Here is a 17,383-nt window from a genome sequence, read left to right on the forward strand (position 1 = left end):
TCCCATATTTTCTGTCTGCAGACATCTTACTCTTGAAGTCAGGCATACAGTGCACAGAGGACCAGCCCAAAGAGCCAACCGGGTGCTACACATCACCTTTGAAGATACGGTAGTCGCCCAGTCAAGACCGGCGCCTCTGCGAGAATCAGGTGAGCGTTACACAAACTTTGCAACAACCTCCCCTGGCTACTCAAAGCCACCGCGGACCATCTTAGTTTTAGAAGAGCTTTGAAAACTAACCTATTTTAATCCCCGGTTCCTCCTTTGGTCCCTCTTCGACCGTGCAGTTCTCCTTCATAGCGCCAAGATGCCTTTGGGCGACCGTGCGCTTTATAAATTGTAATAACATAACATAACGATAAATTCAAATCCAAGATGTCTGCACAATCATTGAGTGGTATCTCCCTCTCACCCCCGAAAGAGGCACGCTGAAGTACAACCACCAACTTTAATAACAAATTGTTGATATCAATTGTATCTGATGTTGAATGGTTTAATAGCATTTGTTCCTTGCTCAACGGTACATTACAAGAAATCTTGTAATAAGTGATTGAGGCTTGCCAACAAGGTCATGTAGGTTTGTGCCCTTAATAGTGATAGCAGCGTTTTTTCAATACTTCAGATTTGTTCACAGCATTTTCCTTCAGGCGCAGAGAAGCTTTCCGCATTATCAGTTGTAGACTCTTGAAAGGCCGGCAATTTTAATCTATGCCCTGTCTAACTTGAGTATCCAGTTCACCGTCTCACCAGGCACAAAACACTTCCTCACACTCCCGAGCACGGACGTGCACACTGACGCGCCGTTTCTCGGTTTATGTAGTAATCAAGGGGAGGAAATGGAATGTAGATTCTCAGAGTTAGTCCAGGCAAGATAGTCCATCTGGTGAGTAGCATGGCACGTAGCGTGTTGATAGACGGTGAAATGACGATCGCCAAGGCAAGTTAGTTGATCTGGAGAGAAACGTGGCATGTCACGTAGCATGTTGGTACACAGTGAAATGACAATCCCCAAGGGAATTCCGATAGCAAATATATTCTGCCCGACACACAAAACACTCCCTCACATTCCGAAGCACAGACAATTAAAGTGTTAAAACTGGTCTCCAAAGTGGTAAAGGCACACCTCTACTAAACATAAGTTCCCCAAAGTGTCAAGCTGCATCTTCACTAACAAACAGGCCACATCAGACATTAAGAGTGAATTACAATCATAGCCATAAAGTATGTGGACCTTCAGCACTTCCTTTTTATCAGCCACCAACAAGGCACTCGGCTTTCCCTCTGTTGAGGCCTGATGTCAAGGCCCAGGTACTCCGCCCCTGAAGATACGGCGCCTGCTCCGGTAGCTGGCACCAGCACTAATCGGTACCCTCGACACCGTCAGGCCAGATAAATATTCCCACCAGCTTAGAAATCAGCCCTGGTACCGAATATTGCCAAATTCGAAACTAGCATCTCCAGCAACACAGGCTGCACCGGTGCAGGAAGCCGTAAGCAGCTTCAGCAGCAGACTCACAACTTCAGGATTAGAGAAGCGGACCCACAGATGTGCTAACTGTGTCAAGCCACACTGAACAGGGAGGAATCAGCTGCTTCTGACACGCCAATGCACAATCACAGCTTCAGAAGCTTTATATAACGATTTAGGCCCTGCCCCTTTCCTCAGCACAGGACTACCATAAGGCAGCAATGGCATGTTTATGTTAAGGGGTCTGTACATGGCTTCCACCAAGTTATGAGCAGCTCCATTTGGGGTTTGTGGCTCCTGGTTAAGTCTCTGGATATTTAAGGGACGCACCTGGGACACTGGCGTTCTTGAGGATGGCATGTAGTGTGTGGTTTAGGTTGCAGCCACATACAAGCTCTGGTCTCCGGTTTTCTCTTTCTTATGTTGCTGCCAGCGCAGAACTCGTGTATGTTTGTGTCAGCAAAAATAAGGTCTCTCTCTTGAGGGTTTCTGCGTCCCCAAATGCCTGTGTGTGGCGCGAATACGTCTCTTCCTCGAGGGTGTCCACCTTCTTGCTTCATTAGGTTTTTGAAATTAGAAGATAACATTTTGACAGCATTTTGGCTCATATAAGAATGCATAAGAATGTGGTTATTTAATGCACTACTGCAGAAAAACATACTGGCACTTGGAGGCGAGGGAGCAGGAATTGGGGCACTCTCAACTGTTAGCGTCCACTTCTGGGTTAGGATTGGCACTGGATTTCTCCCCGATAGGCCTCCCATCCCAGGCTGAGAGGTGCTCCCTTCCCCTATTGACAAGGCCAGTCCACTGGCCTTGCCACAACACGCACTCAGGTAAGTACTCCAAGCAAAAAGAAGGTTGGAGTAAATATACTCCCAACAAAAAAGTAGAGCCTGCCCTTTGCGTCAACCCACACATCATCATTCATACATTCAGATAAATCACCACAGTCTAGACTGCTACTACACTTATAGCAGAATCTGAAGAGTAAAAAAGCAAAACATGTACATTTTACTTCCCATGAATTGCCAGTTACCCAGAAGAACTAGTTACTTCTTACCTTGTAACGTTCTTTCGATGGGATGTTCCTCCGACGTATTCTTTATCTTTGATAATTCGTCTCCAGCTTGCTGGCCTCGGAAATTTTTTCAGTAGAGGGCGCCGGGCGTCGATGTCTGCCGAGTCGATGTCCCTCGACGGCCACCGTATCGGCGCCGACGTCACCATGCCCATAAATAGCCACGCGTGGCGTCCGTTGCTCAGTTCCATTTTGTAGTATAAGAAAAGTCATGCCTGAATTGGTTATTGACCTTGAAGGAGCGTGAGCTGCAACCGCAAGGGAAGTATTACTGCGGGGATGGATGGGAGGGGCGATAAGGAATACGTCAGAGGAACATCCCATCGAAAGAACGTTACAAGGTAAGAAGTAACTTGTCTTCAAAGGGATTGTGTCCTCCGACGTATTCCTTATCTTTGATAGACTCCCATAGCAGTGGCATGTAATTGGAGGTGGGAGTAAGAATGTCATGCACCCTTTAGGGATGAACCGAATGTAATACGGCTTTGCCAAATCTGGTCTCTTGACTAGTGGAGGAATCCAGGTTGTAAAATGTTGTGAATGTATGTGCGGACGGCCATGTGGCAGCCGCACATATGTCTCTGACCGGTACCCCTCTTTGGAGGGCCGAAGAGGCTGCGATACCCCTGGTTGAATGAGCCCTGAGATTTTGGAGTGGCTCTTTCCCTGCCAGTGTGTAACATTCCAGAATGGCCAAGATAATCCACCTTGAAATGGTTTGTTTTGTTATGGGTAATCCCAACTTGTGACCTGAGTATCATACAAACATTTGGTCTGCTTGTCTGATCCTAGCCATTCTGCTGTTGTAAAAGCTTAGAGCTCCCCTTGGGTCCAGCCTATGTAGTCTTTCTTCCTCTTTCCCCGGAAGGGGAGTAGGGTAGAACGAAGGTAAGGTAATTTTCTGAGTGATATGAAATTCAGAAACCACCTTTGGGAGGATATTAGGCTTCACCTGTAGGACAACTTTTTCCTTGTGGAAAATTGTATGTGGGGGTTTACAGGAGAGAGCTTGTAGCTCGCTCACCCTCCTAGCAGATGTTAGTCCTACCAATAGGACAGTTTTAAGTGTGAGAAATCTCAGCGAACAAGAGTGAAGTGGTTCGAATGGAGTGCCATTAGGAAGTTTAAGACTAAATTTAAGTCCCATAAGGGAACCTGGAATGGTTTTGGAGGATAAACATTAGTCAATCCCTTGAGAAATACCTAGAGGTATTTTCAAATAGGATGGTTCCTCCGCAGTGCGCTTGAAGACTGAAAGCGCTGCGAGATAGCCTTTTACAGTGCCAACTTGAAGGCTTGAGTTTGCCAAGTAAAGTAGAAACGATAACACCGTTGGTGTACCACATGAAAAAGAGTTGATATTCCCTTCTCTACACAAGCTGCAAAATTTGTTCCAACGGCAGCGGTATAAAGACTTTGTTGCTGGCCTTCTGGCCGAAAGCAACACCTCCATGACGTCATCAGGGAGGTCCCAATCCTTGTACCTCACCCTTTCAGAAGCCAAGCGTGAAGGTTGAGGGTTCTGATGTCTGGATGGAGAACCCGACCTCCCTTCTGCGAGAGAAGATTCTCTTTGAGTGGAAGACGGATTGGAGGGCAGATGGACATATTTAGAAGGTCCGGGTACCACGTTCTCCTGGCCCAGTCCGGGGCAATTAGGATCATGGTTTTCCGGAATCTTCTCAACCTCCTGATCATTTGAGGAATAACAGGGACTGGTGGAAACGCGTAGAGGAGTGGAAACTCCCAGTCCACTACGAAGGCGTCTCCTAGAGCTCCTCTCGGGGGAAATTCCCTTGAACAGAACAGATCACACTTCCTGTTGGTGCTTGTGGCGAACAGATCCACCTGAGGGGTTCCCCAAAGGGCGAAGATCTCTTGAAGGACTTCCTGAGCTAGCTCCCACTCGTGGGAGACTGTGCTCTGCCTGCTCAGAGCGTCCGCTGTCAAGGTCTTCTCTCGGGACATTCCTTCCTGAATTGCCCAAAACCAGAGCTGCATTGCCTCTCTGCACAGTGGCAGTGATCCTACGCCTCCTCTTTTGTTGAGGTAGTGCATGGCCACCGTGTTGTCCGTCATTATCAGGACATTTTTTCCCTGTACTAATGGCAGGAAAGCTTTCAGCCTTAGTCTGATCGCTCTCAGCTCCAATAGGTTGGTGTCTAGTATGGACTCCGATGGAGACCAATGACCGCTGATGGTCAAGTCGTTGGCATGGGCTCCCCACCCTGTGAGTGAGGCATCTGTGACTACTGTTATCTCCGGCCATGTTTGCCAAAACAGTCTCCTTTCAAGATGTTCCCTGGATAGGCTCACCATTGAAGGTCGCGGGCTACCTTGTCCGGAATCCGGAGGAGATCTGTCATTCTCCCTGAGAATTGCGACCACTGAGTTCTCAGTGCCCACTGAAGAGATCTCATTCTCAGGCGAGCCTCTGGCACAAGGAAGATGCAGGATGCCATGAGGCCTAGCAACCTCAAAAAGTCGAAGGCTGGGAGACGTTGGGCATCTTGAAACTTGTTGAACATCTGCAGAATATCTTGAGCCCTCATCTCTGGTGGCGAGGCTTTTCCCAGGGAAGTGTCCAGGACCGCTCCAATGAACCAGAGTTTCTGTGATGGTATCATCTGTGACTTCTTTAAATTGAGGGAGAAGCCCAGTTTGTGAAGGAAGTGGCAGACATAATCTAGCTGGATCTGAGCTTGTTCCGAAAATACAGCCCTAATCAGCCAATCGTCTGGGTAGGGGTAGACATGGATCCCTTCCTTCCTTAGACTCGCAGCCACTACCGACATTAACTTGGTGAAGGCCCTCGGGGCGGAGGTCAGCCCAAATGGCAGAACTCGAAATTGATAATGAGATTCGCCAATTGCGAACCTCAGGTATTTCCTGTGTTTGAGATGGATTGGCACATGGAAATAAGCATCCTGAAGGTCCAGGGATACCAGCCAGTCCTGGAGCTGGAGGGCCTGAAGGATCTGAGAGAGAGTTACCATCTTGAACTTGTAATTCCTGAGGAACTTGTTCAATTCTCGTAGGTCCAAGATGGGTCTCAGTCCTCCGTCCTTCTTTGGTATGAGAAAGTAGGGGGGAGTACCAGCCATTGTTCCTGTCCGGTACAAGTACCGGTTCTATGGCACCTTTCCCTAGCAGGTCTATAATTTCCTGCAAGAGGAGCGGATCTGGAACTTTTAGAGAGCTGTGCCCTGGTGGATGACTCTGAGGGACGTGTAGAAAGGGTAGGCAGTAACCCTGGGCAACTGTCTCCAATGCCCAAGCATCTGACGTTATAGCCTGCCATTCCATCAGATGGTGAGTTAACCTGCCCCTCCAGGTGTCTTGTGTGGAAAGAACTCAGAGTGGTTTGGGGGCGGCTGATGCAGATGCCGAGGGTAAAGAGGCACCTGCTGCTGCTGCGGCTTTAGTACTTTTGACCCGTCCACCTTGGGTGGATCTCCCTTGGCCTCTTTGAGCCGGCTGTCCTCTGCCTTTCCCAAATGTGGAATAATAGCGAAAGGACTTTCCTCTTCCAGAGGTTCCTGAGGGGCGAAAAGGAGTTTGGCGGATTGCAGCTCCTAACAATTTTGCCGCTGCTTTAGATGTCTGCAACTTTTCCAGACTGTCATCAGCCTTCTTTCCGAATAATGAAGAGCCATCAAAGGGCATATTCAAAAGTCTGGCCTGTACATCTGGAGCAAAGCCAGACTCGCAACCACGCATGCCTGCGGATTGTTGCACTTGACGCCATGGCCCTGCTAATACTGTCAGCGGAATCAATGCCAGTTTGAAGTGACTCGCACGTGGCATCTTTACCATCTTTAATAATGTTAAGGAAGGCTTCCTTTTCCTCTCCTTCGGGTATGCAGTCAGCCGCTGATGAAGCACACTCCCGCAGTGTGTGACTGAACCTGGCGAGCGTACAGGTGGCGTTGATGGACTTCAACACCATACTACAAGCAGAGAAGACTTTCTTCACCATAGAATCGTACCTCTTGTCATCTCTATCCTGTGGGACAGTAGGGTAAGAGGTCCTACTGCTAGATGAAGTTGCCGCTTGGACCACCAGGCTCTCTGGAGTCTGGTGTTTTGATAAGTATTCAGGGTCAGCAGCAGCTACCCTATACTTGGCTGACAATCTTTTATTGACCGCAGGGATAACTTCAAGAGTTTCCCACTTAGATGTAATTTTCCTTTGTAAAGCTGCATGGAAGGGGACCACAGGATCCTCATGTGGACCTTTGTCTAATATGTCTGTCAGGTCATCCTGTTGAAAAACAGGCGAAGGCGCAGACCAACCCATAAATTCAATAATTCTTGTCATAAGGGTACTATAGGGTGTTTTGGCATGTTCGCCTGGGTCTGGCTTAACAAATTCCACTTCTGGGGAAGTGTCCAGCCCACTTGCCTCATGTAGTGACTCCTGTAGGTCCTTCAACCTTCTTTCCTCAGAGGTGAAATCCTCTGAAACAGGCAGTGTGGTCCTCTGCAACCCAAAGTTTTCCTGGTCAGAATCTTCCCCCTCGTCATACATTGAAGATAGTCCAGGGTACTCTGACCTCTGAAATGGTGTAAAACCCATCTCTAAGGCAGAAGGAGCCAAACTCGTCATTATTGGGCGAGAAAACGTCGATGTCGTTGACGCCGATGTGACAGGCTTCGAAGGCGCCGAGAACGGCGTCGAGAAAACTGGAAGTGGCCTCGAAGAACTCGAGAGGATCGGGATCCTACTCAAGGATGTCGACGATGGTCTCGGTGTCGTGCCGGAGGCCCTTGGAATCACCGTTGGCTGTGGAGTAGCCTTGGTCTTCTTTTTCATCGGCGTCGATGTCGGCGTCGAGTCGATCGACCGATGCGTCGAAGAACCCTTCAACAACGGCGTCAATGGCGCCGATCCATGCGTCGAAGGAATCTTCGACGACAGTGTCGAAGATGGTGCCTTCTTACCCGATGGCTCGTGGTGCTCTCGGGTGGAATGTTTCGCCGGGTGCAGCGACTCGCAGCGTTTTGATTTTTTGGGTTTTTCACCCGGGGTATCACCCTCAGCTGTCTTTGAGGGGGTCGAGGCCACTTTATCGAAGACACTTAACAGTTTCTTTCTGAATTCCTCCCACTCAGCCTGAGAGCTGTGTTTTGTGGGACAGGAGACCCTTTCTGGGGAACAGAAGACGAGGAAGGGGATCTTCGACGTCTCTTTTTTGAGTGTCTTGATCTCGACGAATGGTGGGAGCTACTTCGAGATCTAGAATGGGAATGTTTTCGACGGTGAAGAGACAAATGCCTCGACTCAGCCGAAGAAACTTTCGAGGAGGTTTTGACTGACTGACCTCTCTCGAGCTTCCCCTTGAGCTCCTTCAAGGCTTTCGACGTCATGGACATGCAGTCCTCACACTCCGAACAATGGTGCTCGGCGCCCAAGCAACACAAGCAGATCCTGTGTGGATCCGTTATCGACATTTATTTACCGCAGTCTCGACATTTCTTGAAGCCGGATCACGGCGTCGTCGGTTCCGATGAAGATGCCATCGAGAACGTTGTTGGTATATTCGAGTAGATATAGAAGGTTATTCTGACTGAACTGAGCAACGACGATCCGAGGCCCCACGAAGCGCGGAAAAACGGAACTGAGCAACGGACGCCGTGCGCGGCTATTTATGGGCATGGTGACGTTGGCGCCGATACGGTGGCCGTCGAGGGACGTCGACGCGCGGCGCCCTCTACTGAAAAGATTTCCGAGGCCAGCCAGCTGGAGACGAATTATCAAAGATGAGGAATACGTCGGAGGACACAATCCCTTCGAAGTATGGATTACAAACTAATGTGGATTACAAAATAATAGGTCAAACACATTTTTACTCACCTAGAAAAAAAACACCCCATCTAGAATGAGAAAAATGTGTTCACTGCCTAAAATCACTGTACTCCCAAATAAAAAATAAAAAATGATTTAAAATACCCAGCTATGGAAACCGGTCTGCAGTCTTTCGTTATTATTGGGTATGGCATGGTAATCGGTTTTGCAATGTGCTCGGTCACCTCAGACAGGGCGACTTGGTGCTAGGAGTGATGGGCTCCCATGAGAGAGGAAGACCAGAGTGTCAGGACAGAACTTTCAAGGAAGAAAATGATGAGTTTCCAGGGTACCCCTGAAATGCAAATGATCATCCAATTGTTAGATTGATACTTAATGTTCTTAGTTCTAATGATTGGAGTAAACACATGGGCTATTGTGTGGAATGCTTGCAATAAGAGAGAGCACCTGCTTTACTACAGCTCATAGAAGGAAGTGGTTAGTGCGTCCTCCAAAAGCCAGGATTTAGGTAGTAATATGTTCTAGGAAGCCTGTCACAAATATTAGCCCAGAAAACTTGGAGACGTATGGCAATAATACTAGACTTGTCGCAATAAGACTAAGCCACTGTTTCACAGACTAGCAATCGAAAGAAAAACAGCCACCAGAAGGAGCGTTAATTTCACCTAATTTCCTGGTCCTCAACATTCACTCTCAATGGTGTACTTGAAGGGCATGTGACTTCTATTCCTTACCCATGAACACATCCTCAGAGTCGGCCCTCACACCTTCAAATCCACGTCCATTCCGCTTCACCAAGACTCTGAGCACAGCCTGCGCCTCAGGTACCCTCTGACAGGCCAGCAACCAACGAGGGGATTCCAAGAAGAGATCAGGCCACCTGTGTAAAAGGAGGAGGGAGCAGGAGAAGGTAGTTGGATTAGATAAGGAAGAAGTGGTAGAGAGAGATAGGGAAGGGGCAAGGATGATTTGGGAAGAGAGAGAAAATACAGAAATGTTATAGACAGAATAGGATAATGGCAATTAATCCAATCAGGAGTGGCTTGTTCAGTCATGGGTAAATGACTAAATCATCCAGTCATGAATGCTGAAAATGGTTCACCCAGCCATTGGTACAGAAAGACGTTCATAACGTTAAATGGAGAGGGAATCACATCCAATGATGGGTGGGTAGGGAGGGCTTACACAGTACTGAAAGGGGAATGGCGATTATCCATTGATGGGTGGAGTAGAGGGGCTCATCCATCAGGGGCAGGAAGAGGTTCTCATCCAGTCCTTGGGCGGGAAGAAGGGCCCACCAATCGTAGGTAGGTAGAATGACTTAATCAGTAATTGAGAGGAGGGGAACTTGTCTCACCCATAAAGCAGGAAGATTGCCAGCGGCCCAGTGATCGCAGCTTGCAGCACCCTCCATTCCTTGCACCCCACTGACAGGCCTAGCAGCAGGAACTGCCCCGCCACCATGACCAGCCCTGCCCCCATGGTGACGGTGAGGCGCTGGGCTGGCCTGCACAGCTCTAGTCCTAGAAAAAGAGAGAAGAAAATATAATTTAGAGTAAGTAGCCCATGGCGGGCAATGGGGTAAATCCTGGGACAAAGCACAAGTAAAAACCTACACCCCGCAGGTTTGGAATAAAACTATTTTCCACCAATAAACAGAATAAAGGTGTATGATGAAGTCCCCTGTCTGAATCTGGGGATGCCCAGTGGTGTGGCTATGGGCACCAAATGCCTCCATGAGCAAGTAGATTAGGAGCCCATGGGTGGCAGGGGGAAGACCCCATGGCCACTCACCCTCAGAGTCTCATGCAGGGTCACTTGCCATTTCTCAGTGAAGTGCTCTTAGCCAGACCTGGAACGGACCTGGAACTCAAATCCAACAAGACCCCTTCCACAATATTCAACAATGAGCCAGAACATCATGTGAAGACCCTGGACCTTGGAGTATGCAATTTTCATGCCGTGGTACAGGCCTTTTAAGGAAGAGAGCCCCTACACCTGGGTAGCCAGAACAACAGGGAATAGGTTACAGCAGGCTCGGCCACTTCCTAAAGAGAAGGACTGGTTGTGTTCCTGAAGCACAAAAGTCTATAAGCACTAACACTAAAAATGAGCAGGGGAAATGTTGTAACAAAGAAAATACAGGAGGTTGATGGACACACCATGAAGAGGCTGGTTCAAGAGAGCAATATGCTGGTTGGGAACATCAGGAGAAGGTTGGCTAAAGGGAGCAAGAGGTATGTTTGGGTACATCAAGAAGAGGTAGGGGAGGAGATCATCAAGAGGCTAGCGAAGGTCTATCTAGTAAGATTAGCAATGTATGAGAATGTAGGGTTTAGGGGTGCAATACCAGTTTGAATGAGTCAATCCCCGGAAGGAGGAAGGATCATGTTGTGGGGCGTCGAGAAGGATGACAGGTGCATGAATAGAAGTGGTGAGTCAGGCAAGAGGGTGACGGAAGCACTGTTATCTCAAAGCGTGCAAAATCTGTTGCAGCAGTAGTCAGGTTTAAAGGTTAGGAAGGATGAGACCCCTACAAGGCTAGAGTAGAAGGCTGCAGGAAACCCTTAAAGTCCAAGTCACTAATGATGAAGTGTTGCTTGGCTTAAAGTCCTTTTTTTTCTTTGCATCCTGAACCTGCAGCGTTATTTCTATTTAAAACATGATTTCAGTCCTATAATACAAATAAATCGAAGTGGCAAAGCCATTAAAGCGCAATGCTTGACACATGTTACAGTTAAAAAGCAATTGATAAAAAAAAAAACACTTTATTTTTGTTCTGTTATGTTATTTGGCATTTATATAACACTCTATATATCATTGGTATGACCACAAAGCGCTGGTAAATTGAACGCCCTTGGGGACCGAAGTCCAGGTCAGTTGAAGGAGTAGAGTGTTGAAAGGTGCTTGGGTGCACCAGTTACGTGTGCAGCTGATGTAGTTGCTTGCTGGTAGCTGCAATCTAGCGTTAGGTGTGGAAGTAATGTTATCGGTTCGCTGCGTGCAGTCTGGCGGGTGGACACTAAGACTGGGTTCTGGCTGCGTTAGGCCTGTGGGACCCTTATGTGTGCAGCCAGGCCGATTTTTCGTAGGATATAGCTGCGTTTTATTAGAGGGATGAGGTGTTTATGGGATAGTATTTGTATGTGGGCAGCTAAGCTGAATTGATCGAGGGGTGTAGCTGCACTCTAATTGTGTGATGGTGTAGAGTAGAGAGCAAGCATAGTGATATGATATATGATGGTTCATCCACACATCGCACACACAACATGCGCTTCAAGCGCTCGACGACGAGGGAGGGGACAAGGGAGTGTGCATAGGCACTCTCTCACAGGCCATGAACAGCAAGAATCCGAAGACCAGCCACTGCGCTCATCTTAGCGCCACCTGGACAGCGCACGTGCCAAGGCACAGACAGGAGGGTATGGTACACGAGGACCAGAGGGGCAGTGCTCACAGCGACATTGCCAGGGACCTGAGGGTTTGGAGGCATACAGCAGTGGTATCGAGGGCCAGAGGGTGATGGGGGCACAGAGAGACATCACAGAACCAGAGGGGCGGGGGTTATTTATTTTATTTGTATAGCGCTGCAGCCCACAGGCATCAGAGCGCTTTCCATACAGACAGGGACATGGTGACGGGACAACAAATAGGTGTGTGTGGATCAGTTGAAACGGTGCTCAAATTAGTAGGTGTTTATTTAAATAAGAGGGTTTTTAGTTTCTTTTTAAAACATTTCAGATTTGTTTCAGTTCCTAAGGTCTCGGGTAGTGTGTTCCATTTTGCTATTACTTTGGTAGGGAAGGCCCTACCTAAGCCATTTGATTTTTTAGATGGCTTGGTCTGTAAGAGACCTTTGTTCATGGATCTGAGATTTCGAATTGGTTCGTATCTCTTGAATTGCTTTTCGAGGTATATAGGGCCATTTCCATTTGTGAAACGGTGAACCAACATCAGGGATTTAAATGTGATTCGTTCCTCTATGGCTAGCCAATGCAAGTCCCTCCTTTCTCCTGTGATGTGTTCTCTTTTTGTTTTGTCGGTGATGGTTCTGACCGCGTGTTCTGTATCACCTGGCACTATTTATGCATGTTCTACTGGCTCCCAGCATTAGGGCATTTCCATAGTCTAATCTTGAGAGAATGGTGGCTCTAGCTATGGTTGTGCTGTTCTGCTTATTTAATAGGGGTTTGATTTTCTTCAGGAGTTTTTGGTAGTATTGGCAGTTTCTTTTTAAGTATGCTACCTGGGCTTCTGCTCCAAGTGATGCCTGCATATAGATTCCTAGTGTTTTCACTTTTTCCAACACTATAATTGGTGTTTCCTTGATATTAACTGTAGAGTAAGCTGGACTGAGTTTTTTTCTGGCATGTGGTGAGCCAAAGATCATAAGCTAAATTTTGGTGCCATTGAGGCACATCCAGTTAGCCTTCATCCAGGCTTCGATGGTGTTGTAGATGAATGTTAGTTTTGTGCTATCTTGGTTATAATCTCCACTGAGTTCAAACACCACTGTGTGTCGTCAGCAAAGTCAGTAAAGAATATGCCAAGTTGGGTTAGCAATGGGCATAGGCATTGTAGGTACAAATTAAACAGAAGTGGAGAGAAGCGGGCTCCTTGTGGGACACCACAATCCACTGGTTTAGTTGTTGATGCTGGTTTCCCCAAATTATTTTGGATTGTCCATCTTGGAGGAAAGAAGATATCCAGTCAATGGCACCCTGGGAGCAGTTTCCAACATGGTCTAGGCCCTCTCAGAGCTTCCAGTGATCCAGCAAATCGAAAACTGCAAAGATGTCCAGTAATAATAATTTAATAATAATAATAGTAAGATCAGAAATCCTGCTTTGCCACTGTCCAGGAGTCCCAGCATTTCTGTCTGTAGGTCCAACAGGGCGGATTCAGTGCTGTGCGCTTTTCTGAATCCTAACTGCTGAGGATGGGGAGGATTGTTGCTGTCTATGTACTCTTGTAGTTGTTCTGTAGCAATCTTGTCTAATATTTTCAATAGGAAATTACAGCTGGTGATGGGTCGTAGATTTGATGGGTCCTGTTGATTTAGTTCTGGTTTCTTGGGCAGGGTGTGACTGACTGTTTTTATTGTCGTTGGTACAATGTGGTCTCTAAAGGAGGCGATTACCATTCGTGTGAGGAATGGAATGAATATTCCTGGGTAATCGAGTATCAGTTTTGGTGGTAGTACGTTTTATGTACAGAATGTGCAGTTTATTTTGGAGAGAGTTTTCCTCATGTTGTCCGTGGTTATAGTTGTGAACTGAAATTTAGGACTGAGTTTTTGGGTTTCTTCACTGATGTGGTTGGGTTGGGGTGGGTTGATTGTCTTGCACTTTGTTATAGATTCTCTAGCTTTAAGTATTTTGTTTTGAAATACTATTTGTACATTTTCGCAATCTGTCTTGGTGGGTTGAAATGGTGGGGAAAGGGCTTTGGGTTTCTCTATGGATTTCAAAATTTGGAAAAGTTCACCTTTGGAGTTTGTGGCCGAGTTAATTTGTTCATTAAAGTTTTTTTTTGTTTTTAATATGGTCAGCTTGTTCTTGTATTCCATGTGTGCGTTCTTCCAGTTGATTTTATTAGCTTCTGTGGGGTCTTAACCATTTCCTTTCAAGTTTTCTTTCAAGTTTGGTTCACTGAACCATTTTTGATAGTTTATGTTGGGCCTGACCCGTTTGTCTTTTACGGGAGCATGAGTTGCTAGGAGTTCCTGAAAATGGTTGTTATAGGTTTGTATGATCTTATCACATGAGGAGTCACTGTCATTTGTAGTGCTCATGATGTGCTCAATTCCTTGAGTGAGTATAGCGATGGTCATTTTCTTTAGGTTCCTCCCTTGTACTTTGTTTGGCGTGTTTATGGGTTTGTCAATTTTATGTTTTGGTGTGAGTATCGTTTCAATTTTGTGGTGGTCAGACCAAATCCATGGATGCGTTACTGGAACTGTTGTCTCAACATTGTGGCTAATTATCCAGTCAAGTTGGTTTCCTGAGATGGAGGTGGTCTCATTGTTTATTATTGAATAGGAGCAGTTGAGTAGGTCCTCTTCTAGATGTATGGGTCCAGGGTCTTTGGTTTTTGCTCGCCGTTTATTTAGGTCACCAAGGAGTATTGTAACTACATTTGGTGATTTGAGATTGTTTAGGAGCAGTGTGAGTTCATCATTGAAGTCCGAAACTAACAAGGGTGGTCTATAAATGACGATAATATTGAGGCAATTTTAGGAGCAAGACTTCGCAGCCGGTGCGCTGTATTGGTGCCGGGAAGAGATTTAGGGGTTGTATGGCAATTATTGCTACTCTGCCACCTTTCCCTGTCTCTCTGTTTTTAAAATAGATGGTATAGTCAGTTGGTACGGCAACCTCAATGGTAGGGCCTGTTGGTTCTTATAGCCATGTTGCAGTGAGCCATAGAATGACAAGTTTTTCATGTAATATGTAGTCATTTATTTCTTGGGCATGCTCGTTTAGTGATCTTGTGTTGAGTAGCCCGATTTTAAGTTGTGATAGGTCAAGGGGTCTAGTCACTGTGTCCGTTTTTTTAGGTCTGTTTTCTGTGTGCATTTGTCTGGGATCGGGATTGTTAAGGTGAACAGTTGGTTTGTCAGGAGCTGGGTCTTCAGTAGGTATTGCAGAATTTTCTTGGGTGTGTGTGCTAGTGACGACATCTCTGATGTTAAGGTAGGCTTTGACTGTTTGTTGCTTTTGTAAGTCTATTGTTTGTGCAAACAGATGGCAAATTTTGAAATAACCCATACCTGTTGATTTGCTTCAGTGCAGGGCGATTTAGGCAGAGTTTTCCGCCGATGGACGCCGTGGACCGGCGTAGACAGGCTTTGTCGCGGAAGCGCCGTCGCTGAAGTGCCTGACCTTTCCTTAAATGCGACGTTAGGTATTCTGGGAAATGTAATTCCCTGTTATGGCGCGTGTGCTAGCCCAAGAAGGCTGGGAATGCACTGCAATTCCAAGTTAAGTAAGTGGTGGCAAGAAAGTGAGAACGTAGTATACTGGAGTTTAAATCTCCTCCAGCATACAGTCAAGGATCAGAATGTTTGCAAAATCAAAACTAGTCTAATAATCACGAGCGGATGCTGCAATATATTCAAACGTTTCTGCGGATTCCACACTAGCAGTTTCCTTCTATGTTACAGATTAGGCACAAAGTGCAATTTTCCTCTAATTAAAATTAAGTTTAGTAAGTGGTCAAGATGGTGACACAATTTACCTTGTAGGTGCTGTGGGTCAGCGCTACGCACTATTGCTGACTGACAGGTATACAGCGACATCAGGGGTAACGGGGGGGTTGAGACAGCATGGGATACGAGAGGGGGTGGGGCGCAGTGACGAGACCGGAACCAGAGGGTCTGGGCACAGAGCAAAACATGGGAACCTGAGGGGTTGAAGGTGCACAGCGACATCAAGGGAAAACGAGGTGCTGGGAGCAAACAGGGACATCACGAGGGACCAGAGGGGCCAGGGGTACGTAGCTACAATAGGGGGGGCTGGAGGGTAGCAGCACACAGACATCACGGGGAGGGACTAGAGGTTCTGGGCATTCAGCGACAGCACGAGGGCCAGAGGGGTACATAGTTACAACACAGGGAGCCAGAGGTTAGGCGAGTACACAGCCGCAGCCCGGGGGACATCAGGGGACGGCTGGGGCATACAGCGACAGCATGGGATCGGAGAGGGGGTTGGGCGCAGTGACGAGACGGGAACCAGAGGGTCTGGGCACAGAGTGAAACATGGGGACCTGAGGGGTTGAAATTCAATCCATGACGTCTTTATCAGCCCACAGTACGAGACTTGTGTGGTACATTTGGCCCTCCAAAGAATCCGGTTGTGCACCCCTGTTTTAAAGCCTGGACTGAGAACCAAGGCGAAGATACCGTGACACGGCTGTAAAAAAAAAAAAAAAAAAGGGTGCAGGAAACCCTTAAACTGGCAACCGGAAATTTAAGGGATAGAACCCCAAGAAGCAGAGAGAAGAAGGTTAAGGGAAACCCTTAAGCATGACCTGAGACAAAGGGGCAACACCTGGATATGAATTAGTATGAATGGTGCAGGAAATACTTTATATCTGGACTTGTGTTGCCCTCTAGGTCAATCCGGCGGAACAGGAAGACTCATTGCATTTCTTTGGAATGTGTAATGTCATTTCATGGTTTGTTTGTTTTAGCCAAAATAAAAGAAATGAAGTGTACCTGCATTTCCGGCTTGTCGTGGTTATTGATCCCTGCCACCCTTCGTGCCAGGGGCAAGAGTAACTTCTCAGAGAGGCAAGAACGGATAGGAAAAAAACCTCTGTAAATAGCATTAGCAGGCAGGAAGGAAGGACAGTTTCTGAGGGGCATTTACAGGCAGGATACGCGCTTGGCGCAAGGCATTAACAGCCAGGAATAGTAAATACGAAGTTTGTGGCAGGAATGTCCCATGCTTGTTGATTCGGGTAATGAATTGCCACATATATTTTTAGGCAGCGGCCACATCAACCTAAACCACATTTTTTTTAAAACAGTGAACAGTTACTGCAAATAATCTCGTGCCACTTCATTCAGACTTCAGTTATCAAAAAATTAGATCAATTTGTTCAATATTTATAATCCATTAGGAGTGTTACAATTCAGCAAATAAATACTCTAATATCAAAGTTTATATCTGAGAAATCTTATTTTAATATACACAGAAAAATGTTTCAATTCAAATTACATAGCATCCATTTTATTGGTCAAGCCTCTAACACTTCCAGAGCTGCCCAAAACTATAATGCAGCTATCTATTTATGCCAGAAAAAACACAATCTCTCGCCAACATGTGTTTCGCGCCTCAGGGCTTCTTCAAGGCAATATTATTGCAGTACAATAATCTTTATTTCTAAGGACACTTGATGATGAGTAATCATTGAGCAACACAAATGTATTCAACTAACATTCAAATCGTTTTTTTACACTGAGAGAAGTTAGCTGAGGGTGAACAGAAAGACTTTTCACAAGTAACTCTCTCATGAGAAA

General features: G+C 46.6%; 1 protein-coding gene across 1 annotated transcript in view; it reads right to left on the bottom strand.

The window, feature by feature from the left end:
• Window positions 1-17,383, bottom strand: part of SLC22A17 (solute carrier family 22 member 17) — a 291,227-nt gene that overhangs the window by 128,632 nt on the left and 145,212 nt on the right. Inside the window, exons 5-6 of the mRNA XM_069633948.1 lie at window positions 9,716-9,881; window positions 9,093-9,238 (exon numbers count right to left, since the gene is read on the bottom strand). Of these exons, the coding sequence (XP_069490049.1) occupies window positions 9,093-9,238; window positions 9,716-9,881 (312 nt within the window). The remainder of the gene's footprint in view (window positions 1-9,092; window positions 9,239-9,715; window positions 9,882-17,383) is intronic.

Source organism: Ambystoma mexicanum, chromosome 13 (genome assembly GCF_040938575.1).
Source record: "Ambystoma mexicanum isolate Mex_15411 chromosome 13, UKY_AmexF1_1, whole genome shotgun sequence".
Classification (NCBI taxonomy): Eukaryota; Metazoa; Chordata; class Amphibia; order Caudata; family Ambystomatidae; genus Ambystoma; species Ambystoma mexicanum.